Source organism: Myotis davidii, unplaced genomic scaffold (assembly GCF_000327345.1).
Source record: "Myotis davidii unplaced genomic scaffold, ASM32734v1 scaffold1524, whole genome shotgun sequence".
In the NCBI taxonomy this organism is placed as follows: domain Eukaryota; kingdom Metazoa; phylum Chordata; class Mammalia; order Chiroptera; family Vespertilionidae; genus Myotis; species Myotis davidii.
This window is the reverse complement of record NW_006295558.1, coordinates 102,367-114,262: the sequence shown is the minus strand read 5'-3', so window position 1 is coordinate 114,262 and position 11,896 is coordinate 102,367. Positions and strand designations below refer to the sequence as shown.

General features: G+C 37.8%; 1 protein-coding gene across 3 annotated transcripts in view; it reads left to right on the top strand.

The window, feature by feature from the left end:
- The window catches only part of WDR72 (WD repeat domain 72), a 182,279-nt gene that overhangs the window by 88,067 nt on the left and 82,316 nt on the right, over positions 1-11,896 (top strand). For all 3 annotated transcript variants that reach the window (XM_015568065.1, XM_015568064.1, XM_006770160.2), the window contains 3 exons: positions 1,370-1,461; positions 5,438-5,517; positions 11,035-11,230. In XM_015568065.1, the coding sequence (XP_015423551.1) occupies positions 1,370-1,461; positions 5,438-5,517; positions 11,035-11,230 (368 nt within the window). The remainder of the gene's footprint in view (positions 1-1,369; positions 1,462-5,437; positions 5,518-11,034; positions 11,231-11,896) is intronic.

Genomic DNA, 11,896 nt, shown 5'->3' with positions numbered 1-11,896 from the left:
TTTATTTATAAGAATTCAGATAGGCTTCATTTACTTTTCTTTCTATTACTAAGAAAATTGCATAGTACCTAAAGTCTGGTTAAAAATAAAATGCAGGCAGCCAGGAGCCCGAAGACCCAGGAATTCATCCTGATTTTATTGTTAACTAGCCGTGTGCCTCTGTACTAGTCACTTAACCCTCTGGGCCTTGCTGTCCTCATTTTAAAATGAGGTGGGTGGGATAGGTGATCGTTAAGATTTCTTCAAATTATTGAAAACTTGGGCTGCTACAAAAGTATATTTGTTTGCCTAATTGTGATCCCACAGAGCAGGTGAGGGACTTAGTTATTGTTTGTCAGAGATGTTTATTCTGTGTTTATTTCTGATTACCAAGTACGGGGTACAGAATGTGTCTCAAGCCCACTGGGGGAGATGATAGACTGGCAGTAGGCCTTCCCTTAAAATCGGTAGCACAGCCCTGGACAAGTGGCTAAGGTGGAGCATCATCCCATACACTGAAAGGTTGTGAGTTTGATCCCCGGCCAGCACATGTACAGGAGGCAACTGATCCATGTTTCTCTCTATCTCTCTCTCTAAAATCAGTTTAAAAAGCCATATCCTCAGGTAAGGATTAAAAAAAAATTGTTAGCGCACATTAGCAAATTCTTTATAGAATTCTTAATTTAAACATTATCCAATGGAGGTGTCAGGATTGGAGACTGCTACCCTCAATCAGTCGCTTCAGATTTGATATTTCGTTAGAGACTGCATGTCCTTTGGCAGGAAATCAAAAATAATGTGCATTAGATGTGTCACCAGATCCTTCCAAGAAGGTTGACCATTTCACTAGCATTTCCCTGTGGTTGTGAAGGTTGAGAAGTCCTTGTCTGCTTAACAATCGGGTGCATGATGTAGCTGGATTTTAAGGAAACAGCTAACTGCCTCTGAGCGCACACTTGGGCAGTCTCTGAAAGCTGCTGAGTCACTGCATTGGAGCACAGCCTGCCTTCCTCACATCTCCAGGGCACCTGGGGGGAAATCTTTGGCTGATGTCAACATATTAGGATTAAAAATAAATGTTTATTTTGCATTAGCCACAAATTGCATGACCTAAATTAGCAAGACCCCTTCTGTAAAAATAGATCACAAGACAATACTGATAAACTAACATTCAGAATTCAATTGGGATTAAGGTGTTAGGTAGGAGAAATATGAGGGAATACGATTCATCAAAGAGATTAATGTGGAAGACATTGCTAAAAATAATTTGTGTTCACTTCCCAAATTCATTAAATTGGTCATACAGTCATATGTTTTATTTATTTAATCTATTTTTCAAAATATTTTTATATATTTACAATAATATACTTTAAATCTTTTTTTTTGATAGCTCTTTCAAAATGGAGTCTGTGCATAACAAAGTGAAAAGCCCTGGGAATGATATTTTGCATGTTTCAAGCTTCTACAGTTACTTACGAAATGGTAAAGTTACAGATCTGGTCTGTTTTGTTTTGTTTTTATTTCTACGACATAAAATAACTAGTATTTTATAACTGAATAGCACTCTACAATTTAGAATAAACAATGTGTCTTTTTATTATATTATTTAGTCTACATTTCACATGGTTATATTTTTGTATTCTGCCAATATTGAAATATATGTGAACATTTTTAAAAGTATATCTTTTATTAAAATTAGCCTTATGCATATCTTCTTTTTAAAATGATATTATTTTTTTATTGATTTCAGAGAGGAAGGGAGAGGGGGAGATAGAAACATCAATGATGAGAGAGAATCATTGATTGGCTGCCTCCTGCACGCCCCCTACTGGGGATTGAACCCCCAACTCAGGCAAGTGCCCTTGACTGGAATCGAACCTGGGACCCTTCAGTCCAAAGGCCAATGCTCTATCCACTGAGCAAACCAGCTAGGGCACATCAGTATCTTTATTACCACATAAGTGATTATTTCACTAGAGAATGTTAGAGCTATTTCAGAAGTCATATAATGGTCCTTGAAATCTGTGACAATCTTGCTCTTTAGATTCATCCAAAAACCTGCTTCTTCACATCTTTGACATCTCAGTAAGTGGCAATTCTATCCTTCCAGTTGTTAAGGCCAAAAACTTTGAGGCCATTTTGATGTTTCCCTTTCTCTCACACTCCAGATCTAACCTTTTAGTAATCACCTTGGTTCTACCTTCAGAATATATCCCAGGTTTTGACTACTTCTCTCCACTACAGAACCACCCTTCATGATCCTTAATCACCTCTTGCCTTGATGACTACAGAGGCCTCCTAACCACCCCTCTGCTCCTATTTTTCATTCCTACATCCTATTCCCAACCAGGCAACCAGAGTGACGTATTAGAAACAAAGTCAGAACCTCATGTTTCTGCTTAAAAACCTTTCAGTGGCTTCTGTGTCACTCTGAATAAAAGCCACAGTGTTTAGGATAACTCACAAGGCCCTATATATAGAAGAACCTATATAACCTGGCTTTTCTGCCTACATCATTGCTCACACTCCCAACTGACCTCATCTCTTTATACTCATTTCCTGCTTCCCATAGTCCAGCTACACTGGTCTTTTTACTCAGACCCAAACATGACAGGCAGGTCTAAGGGCCTTCGTATCGGCTGTTTCCTCTGCCTGGAGTTCTTTCCCCAGATTCCAGAGGTCAGCCTGCTGCCCCTCACCTCCACCACACATCCTTCAATTCTTGCTCAAATGCCATTTCATTGAAGGTGTCATCCTTTCTCCCAGCAACCCTACCCCTTTCCCTGTTTTACTCTTTTCCACAATCCTTTTCACTACCTGACATACTATATCGTTTTTTAAATTTGTCATCCACGTCTGGCTAGTAAAATGTAAGTTCCATAGGTTTTCCTTTTCTTTTTATGAGAGCTTTATGCACTGCTATGTTCCCAGTTCCTAGAGCAATGCCTGCAAAGAATTAGGTAATTATGCTTGAATTAGTGGATGAATAGTTAAAAGGACAGTGGTTTTGGAGGTAGTTAAGGTTCAAGATCCAGTTCTGCCACTTACTGTTTCTGTAACTTTACTTCTTCAAAAGCTGTATTTACTGCATTTGTAAAGTTGGAATAATAGTGTGCATGTTACCTCCAAAGTCATATAGTATATTATTGCTACATTGGAATGGCCTGAACAGCAACACATGCGGACCCTCATAGGGCTATTGAAAAGAATATTTGGGATATTTTAGAGTGGGAGTTTATTAATAGCTTCAGTTACGGAGTGACTGGTATTTTGAAAGAATTATGCTAATAATCTTGCATATATTATCTCAGTTAATATATAAAGGACACTATGTAGTACAAGGAACTATCTCTGTTTTACCCTTAGAGAAACTGGAGGTCAGAGAACTTAGATGACTTATTTATCGTCATAAGCACAGGGGCCAGATTCTAGTCCAACTCGGTCTTATTCCAAATCCCTTGCTCTTTCCAGTATGTCAGGCCTCTTCTCACATCTAAGATTACTAGTACTGTTCTCCCTATATGGCCCCATTCTGGGTTGCCTATTTTTTCCTTCGGTAGTGGTTCTTGTTGGGGTATTTATTCTTGTTTTCATTTTTTTTTATTAGACTAGGAAATGGATTAGAATTTGAGGCATAACATAGGTGGTTTCTGCAGGGACCAAGAGACTTGCTAACCAGAGTCAGGGAGCCCCAGACTGTCCTGTGGCTGCCGAACCACACAGCCCGAGCAACTAGCGCTATTACTGATGCATCCCTGATGTTTGGAGTTGACCTTTATAGCATCTACAACCCAGTTAGGTAATAAGCAAATGTTGTTGTGTGTTTTAATAATGGAAAGATGAGAGGTAGAGGGAAAGGAGGGATTTACTCTGTGTTATTAATTCTATAATCAACGCCTGAAGAATAAAATTACACTGTGGCACTCATTCTAAAGGGTTGACAGGAGCCAATACCCACTTCTGTCAGCAAGAATGGTGACTGGGTAATAGTGGTAAACCTGGGATGTTTTCTTTTTATCTTTCCCCCTTCTGTTGCAATTAATTCTTTAACTCACTGACATTGCCAAGAAAAGTTGGCTCTCATTTCCACCTCATATTAAAATTTAATGTCACATTAAAGTGCACTGTGAAGTACCCCCTGATGCCAGTAAGCAGTTACAGTTGAGACCAATACTTCGCTTTGATGGTAGAGTCACAAGGTCAACAAAAGGAGAGAGATCAAAAAAGTGTCCTCTTACCTGCTGTGCTCATAAAGAAATGGAAAATGTGACTTCAAAATCATAGTGCTCTCTCATACTTGCATGTTTTATGCCCTGATCTTGGTCATTTCAAATTCACATTATATGTTCCATCAGGAAAAATAATGATATTAATGAGTTATGTTTCTTATGTATTGTATATCTTTCTTTCATGTTCTCAATTTATATTATACTTAATACCTTATAGCATATTTCCCTTGATCACCGATGTAATGCACACATACATATATGTATTAATATTTAAAATGGTGATTTAATGAAATACATGTTAGACTAGTACTAATTTTAAAAGTTGATAGCAGGATTTCAGACCTATATAATACATTTATTTAAATAGACAATTATAGTCATTTTTCTCTCCAGCACAAGCCCTCGTTGTTTTTATCTCATTCAGGGATCTGGTACCTAGATAATATATTTTACCCTTCAGAAAGCCTTAATTCATCGATTTTTCACTTAGATGATAATATGTACATTTTCAATTAATGAAAAGGTACTTATTAAGTGCTTTTTGTGTAGGAAACTGCTGGACACTCTATAGATCAATTTAAATAAACCAAGCCCTAGCTCACTCTTAAAATTTCACACTGAACATTAAGGCAAATGGATAGAAAGGAGATTCAAGAGGGCAGCCTTAAAAGAAACAATACATAACAAAATGAGGCAAATTAAAACCGAAGTGCTGTACCTATTGATCAGAGTAGCAGAGCTGGGTGAGGACAAATCAAGGGAAGTCTTTTAAATGATTTCTGCATGATAGAGCAATGTACAATTTCAGGAACTGTTTGCATTAAGAAGGAATTACAAAATTTTGTGATCTGTTTGGGTGGGAATATTAGTAGTCATTGCATTTTGTTGGCAAAAAAAGGTACAAAGATGGGTTTAAGGTATAAAGATGAATTTGATTTAACATAGATATGTATTAGTATAATGATTATAAATACATAAATTAACGAATGGTTTTTGTCTCTCACTGTACATGAGAATCATCTGAGGTACTTTTACAGAGTATTAATGCCTGACCCACTGTCATCCTGAGACCTGTTAAATCAGAATCTCTGTAAAGCTGACCCTGGGCTCTGGTGTTTATGAAAAAAGTCTCCCCAAGTGACTCTACTGTCAGCAGCTAGAGTTGAGGACCACTGAGTGCATCCATTTTGAATACTTTCAAGATATAAATGTGTTCTGTATATTTCTAGGCAAGAATGAACCCCATCTACCTGAAGCTGACGTTTCTCTTTTGAAGCTAATTTCCTGTTGGAGAGACCAGTCTGTGCAGGTATGACACAGCTCATGTTCTTGGTTATGGAAGACTTTATTGCTGCTGCGGTTCATGCATCCTCCCCTTTGCTTGAAAGTACGAGTGAGTAGGTATGCTTGTCCTCACACAATGTCCTCTCTGGGCATTTCATTCAACGGGACTAATGCAGAGACTAATAATGAGGGGGAAAGTGGGGAATAATATATACGAGGGTGCACCAAGTTAGGGGGACTGAATGGAGGGAGCTAAGGAAGGGATGTTCATGGTATCAGTGACTTACTACTCATTGAAATTTCACTTTGTGGCACAATTGTCTATTGTTTTTATTTCAAAATGTCCCCAGGCTTAGGAATTTGGTAAGTGTAATTAGAAATTCTTTTTCTATCCTGAGAGTACTTCATTTGTGAGCTAATTTAGAGGGCTGGTTTCCATGCCCAATTGAAGTCTTTTCTTTTTTCAGTCCTTTTTTTTTAGGTCCTAAAAGTAAGTGGATATTTTTGTACATACAAAAAATACCTGTGCATTGATTAGATGAGTACTTATTGGAACTTTGTTCTTGTTCATGAGCTTAAGGCATATCAAATTTGCAAGACAAGAATAGCAGTAAGGACAATTAAAAATGATTATTTTGGGTACAGGAAAACAAAAGAAAATTAACTCAGAACGAACTGTGGGGGTTGACACTATAAAACCAAGTAAACTCAACTGGAATGGTTATTGAAACTTGGCCATGGCGGGGGCGGGTTACCATGGCCAACAAGTTTCTATATGATTTGCCCTTCGCCTAACCTCTTTGCTTATCATTCTCCGTCCTATTTTTGCCATACTGAGCATCTTTATATTTCCAGAATATACAAAGCTCATTTCCACCTTAGGTCAGTACTGTTCTCTTGAGCTGGAATTTTCATTTTTCCATTCATCATTTGCTCAAAAGTCAACTTCTTAGAGAGGTCTGCCCTGATTACTCCATCTAATAGTGCCACCTCCCCCTCACTGACCTCATGCCTCCAGCCACCATCACATTACCCAGTTTTTGTGTGTGCTGTTTTTAATGGAAATTATACCTTTATTTTTTAATATAGTTTTATTATTTCAGAGTAGAAAGGAGAGGGAGAGGGTGAGAGAGATAGAAACACCAATGATGAGAGAGAATCATTGATCAGCTGCCTCCTACACACCCCACACTGGGGATGGAGCCTGCAACCTGGGCATGTGCACTGATCGGGAATGGAACTGTGTCCTCATGGTTCATAGGTCATTGCTCTATTACTGAGCTACACTGACCAGGCTGCACCTGTATTTTTTGCTAGCTTATCTTCTGTTCCCTCACTGTTATAGCAGCTTGCTGAGAGCAGGGGCTTGGTCTCACTCACCCCTCTTTGACCAGTGCTCAGAAAAGCAGTAGTGACAGCAGCCAGTCAATAAGGAATGAATGAATGAATAAATAGCTATGCAAAACCTTCTGTGATAATCAAATGGACATCAGTACATGTTGACTTTACCAGCATATTATCAATAAAGGAGTCTATCTATTAAAGGTATGATTTTTTTTTCCTAGTAGCCAACTAATTCCACAATGGGGAAAAATCCTTAAGAAAATTAATTCAACAGACCATTTATTCTGAATTGCTCTAACTGAAGATCTTTTGTAGTTGTTAAATTGACTTTCAGATAAGTTTTAATGTGGTTTGGACATACTTGGAATAGTGGATCTTTAAGGTTCTATGACACTATGACTTTGTGCAAAATGCTGGGAGCAGGTAAAAATATTCCCAGAGCATTTATGACTCACACTACAGGAAGTCCAAGCTTCACAGTTTGCCTTTCATCTCTGTCACTAGCCTGATGAATGACTCTGGAAGATAGGGTTAACTTGACTATTTTCCTCATGTGTAAAGTGGGAATGAGAATTTTTGCAAGATCCATTTAAATGCTTCATTAAGCAGCCCTCAAATTACTAATAAAGCTGTTTATTTAAGCAGTTTGTCACATCATGTTAACTTGAACCTATTTTCCAATGTATTTTAGAAGCACTAGGTGGGAATGGAATGCTTTTGTAAAAGAGAGCAAAATCCTTCTTCAGAAGTTGAATGTGGGGGAGGAGTACCTTTAAGGGAGCAAGAAGGAATATATTTTTCAGATGAATAAGTTTGTCTGGAAATTGTCTCTTTTGCTTCTCAAACAAGAAACATACCCATATTTTATCCCTACTATGTATAAAATTTATCTTATTGGAATAAGGGCTGGAAAAGCAGCAGCAAGTATTTGGGGTTGCTAATTTGCATGTTTCTGAAGCTGCCCTAACATACTTTGGATTTTCTAATCAAACTCTAGTGAGTGAAATATGACATCAACACCTCTAAGGCAGAGGTGTTGTGGCTTTTTTCAGGAGATGCTGCAAAGACCAGTGTGAGCCAGGTATTGGGAAAATGCTTTTATACCAGAAAATCCGGACACTGGAACTATAAGCAGGCCTTGGGGGCTCTTATGAGTCTTTATAACATTCTGTGCTATTTCACAGTCTTAGTAAAAAAAAAAAAAACATTAAATTTTTTAGCTTGCCTATGGCACTGTAATACTTCTAGTAATAATTACCAGTATATGGCCCAGATTTGTGGCTATCTCTTTCCAGCTAATGGATTAGTGAACCTTATTTTAAATCACTGCACAGTCCCTCATAAGAGTTTAATACTTTGTATATCTATTTCCAGAGAAACTTGCATTCAGAAGACAGCTTGATACCCATAGTGCTTCCAATTCTAGCTCTTTATTAAAATCACAAATACTGTATAAATTTTACATTTTGGGGCGTAAATTTTCCCCTGCAATCTATAAAATTTATCTGCTATATTTACATAGTAGAGAAACTGAAGTATTGATAGTTAGAAAGTATCAGTAAATTCTACTTTCCACAGTTTATGTTTTTAAAGTGTTCAGGATCTATTTCAATTCCATTAGTATTTATTTAGTGCCCACTGTATACCAGACACAGTGATAATGTTATTTTAACCTGCTTATAAGCTGTACAGTGTCTCTGAATTGGAACCATGCTTTATTGATTTCACACTGAGCATAAAGTATATATTTTGACTTTGTCTCCAGCTGGTGTATGCCATTCAATATTCACTTTTAAGTTTTGTGGCTCTGAGTATCCTATTCATTATGATTAATATGTTTCATTTTGTTGTTTTTACTTCCTCTTGTTTTCAATGATACTATTATTAATTATTCTTTTAATATGTATTTATAGTGACAAATATGTCAAAAACCCCAAATTCAACAGTTAAAAAATGTGGTCATGATATATAAACCCAATAATTAGAAATGTTAGGTGAAATTACATAAACTCCTATAGGTTTTTAAGAAAGAATATTGATCCTGGTCGTTACAGACTGTTGTATCCAGTGGGATAGAGGACTTTCTAAGTCACAGTTGTGTGTGTTCCTAGAGATGATGAATATCCCAGTGAGAGGCAGCCATCCTTCCCTGGGGCATATGGCCAATCTGCTCATTCAGGGCGGGTAGGCCATAATCTGGATGGACCGTGGGTCTGAGGATGTCCTCCAATAGTCTCCTGAATTACAGTTATGGACAGAAGAAAGTCCCATACACGATTCTGTGATTGGAAGCTCTCATTCTAGCCTCTCTTGATATCAGAGACTTTGTTTTATAAGTGAGGACGGAAAGTCCCAGAGTAGTACCCGCACTTGTCAAAGGTTGCATTTGTAGTTACTGTCATAGTTGGATCAGAAGCCCAGGCTTTCTCATTTCTTATTTAGAGCTCCTTTTACCACATCATCCACATCTTATAATCAGTGCTGTCAAATAAAATGTGTGACAAAATTAAAATAAAATTCATTGATGTGAAATTGTTCATGAATAATTAATATAGTTTGGTCCACTGTATGATACACATAAATAAGAATGGATCACCTATATTGTGATACAGAGTGTATGCTAGTAAACATTATTTCAAATAGTTAATATAATATCACATATTATAACATGTAGATATTAATATCATGATTCACTAGTATCTTGATTTGTAGAACTGTTAGATTCATGGTATGCAATAACTGACACAGTGTTGAGAATCTCATCACGTGATATGCATGAGTGAGCATTGTGTACCTGTACTGTGACAGGCAGTACTACAGCGTTGGTAGACATGGCATAGTAAAATCACTTCATTCATTATCCTTTTTTTCACAAGCTAACCAAGCATTTGAGTGTGAGCATTTGAATGAACAAGAACAGAGAAATGATCAGCGATTGGGAAGCCTCTGATACTTTTAGGAAGCTTCCCATATTGGAAGGTCAAGGGCCCAGGTCCTTCTGCCACAGTAGCTTAATAAGTATCTGCCATCAGCAACAGCTCTCTGAGTGTCCCTGGAGCCTAAAAGTCTCATACGCTGTCATGCCACATAAAAGAGACTAAATAAATATTTAGATGAATACATGTTCTGTTTTGGGCATCAGCCTCTCTCCATCACCCTCGTGTTGCCCCAAAGCCTACGCCCCAGGCATTGTCAGAGTAGGCTGGGGATAATGCAGAGGGGGCGGTGGCAATTGTGGAACCTGAGTCATTGGAGGACAAGGTTTAGGGGAGAAAGGAGCAGGCATGGGTGTGGCTACATGAAAGGTTTAACTGTCAGAGAAGGATAATAGGAAGGTGTCCCAAGTTCACCTAGATCAGCGGTGCCCTTCCTTTCGCCCTCACTTATTCAGGACTTGGCTTTCCTTGAACTTGACCTAACTCCTAGACTTCATCTCATTCCTTTCCAGAAAGAGGCGAAGGTACACCAGCTTTTTTACTCAGGGGGAGGAGGGGAGAACCTTGGCACAAGATATGCAACAAGGACAGAGGAGCAAAGCTCAGAAGACCTGTCTACCAAGTCTGTGTAGAACTTGGGGTGTCATATACCAGCTTGTTTATTTTAAAAATGAAGATAGTGGATTAGATGCCATGTGACAAGTATCCCCCAGCCCCTCCAGTCCACCACAGGTCCTTGAGTGGGCATGTACCATAATGGGAAATGGCGCCGTGCAGGATTTTAATCTATATAAAGTCACATGCACATACACAGAGTGTAGTAAGATTTATTATTAAATCTTGTCTTTAACTTTTCTGTATTAAGCCTAGTTTAAATCATGTGTTTTTAGCTAAATAGTGCTTTAGAGCTAGACATGGTGTGAGGAAATACACTTGTCTTTAAGAGCATTGGGACATATTCAAATTAATTTCCTTTATTTTCCAGCAGAAGTTAAAACATCTTAAGAGAAGGGATTCAAAACTCCTTTCAAATTTCCTATATAGTATTTTGCATTTATGAAAGATCAGTGTGATGGTTTGGGTGCCAGTTCTCAGTATCTGCATTTTAATGATTTCAGGTGTTAATCCTAGTGGAATGGAACATTGCAATTTATGTGAAACCTTTCTAATCGAAATTTCAGGCTTTGGGTTTTTTGCCAAACAGATTATTATTATTTGTAATAATACTAAATATAATTTGTATGGAAACACAAACTCAACAGGTAACTGAAGCAATACAAGCTGTTCTCTTGGCGGAAGTTCAACAGCACATGAAGACGTTGAGAAGGACACCAGTCAACAGTGAACCAGCATCCATGACTGAGAATGATAACTACCAGATGATGCAGACCCGGCCAAAGATGGAATGCACGGAGGAGCTAGAGTTACAGTGTATTACAGGCAGTTTGTCTCTGCAAAGTAAGTGCAAAATTTATTGGCATCCTCTTTCATCAGGATTTTTTCTACTACTTAGAACTTCTTGAGAATATGAGCTCACAGTATATCATTTCTGCAAAATCCAAGCCAAGTGCCCCGTATCTGACCTGTTCTGCCATCAATTTCCTCTTATAATTGTCAGATTTTTAAAGAACTTCTAAATTCTATTATAATAAGTAAATATTTCTCCAAAACAAAAACCTATTATCATTTATAAAAAATGTTTTGAAATTAAGTGATTAAAAAATGAAAACAGGCCCTAACCGGTTTGGCTCAGTGGATAGAGCTTTGGCCTGCAGACTGAAGGGTCCCAAGTTCGATTCCGGTCAAGGGCATGTACCTTGGTTGTGGGCACATCCCCAGTAGGGGGCGTGCAGGAGGCAGCTGATCGATGTTTCTCTCTCATTGATGTTTCTACCTCTCTATTCCTCTCCCTTCCTCTCTGTAAAAAATCAATAAAATATATTTTTTAAAAAAAATGAAAACAGGATTAACAGTAATAGCTTAATGGGATATACAGTATAAGAATACCTCATCATAATGGGTCCTAAGTTTGTTTTCATTTGCTACCACGTAGTACCCATGTGCCAGATTTTTTTCTTTTCTGGGAATAAGAGACATAATAGAAACTAAAATTAAACTGGTTTA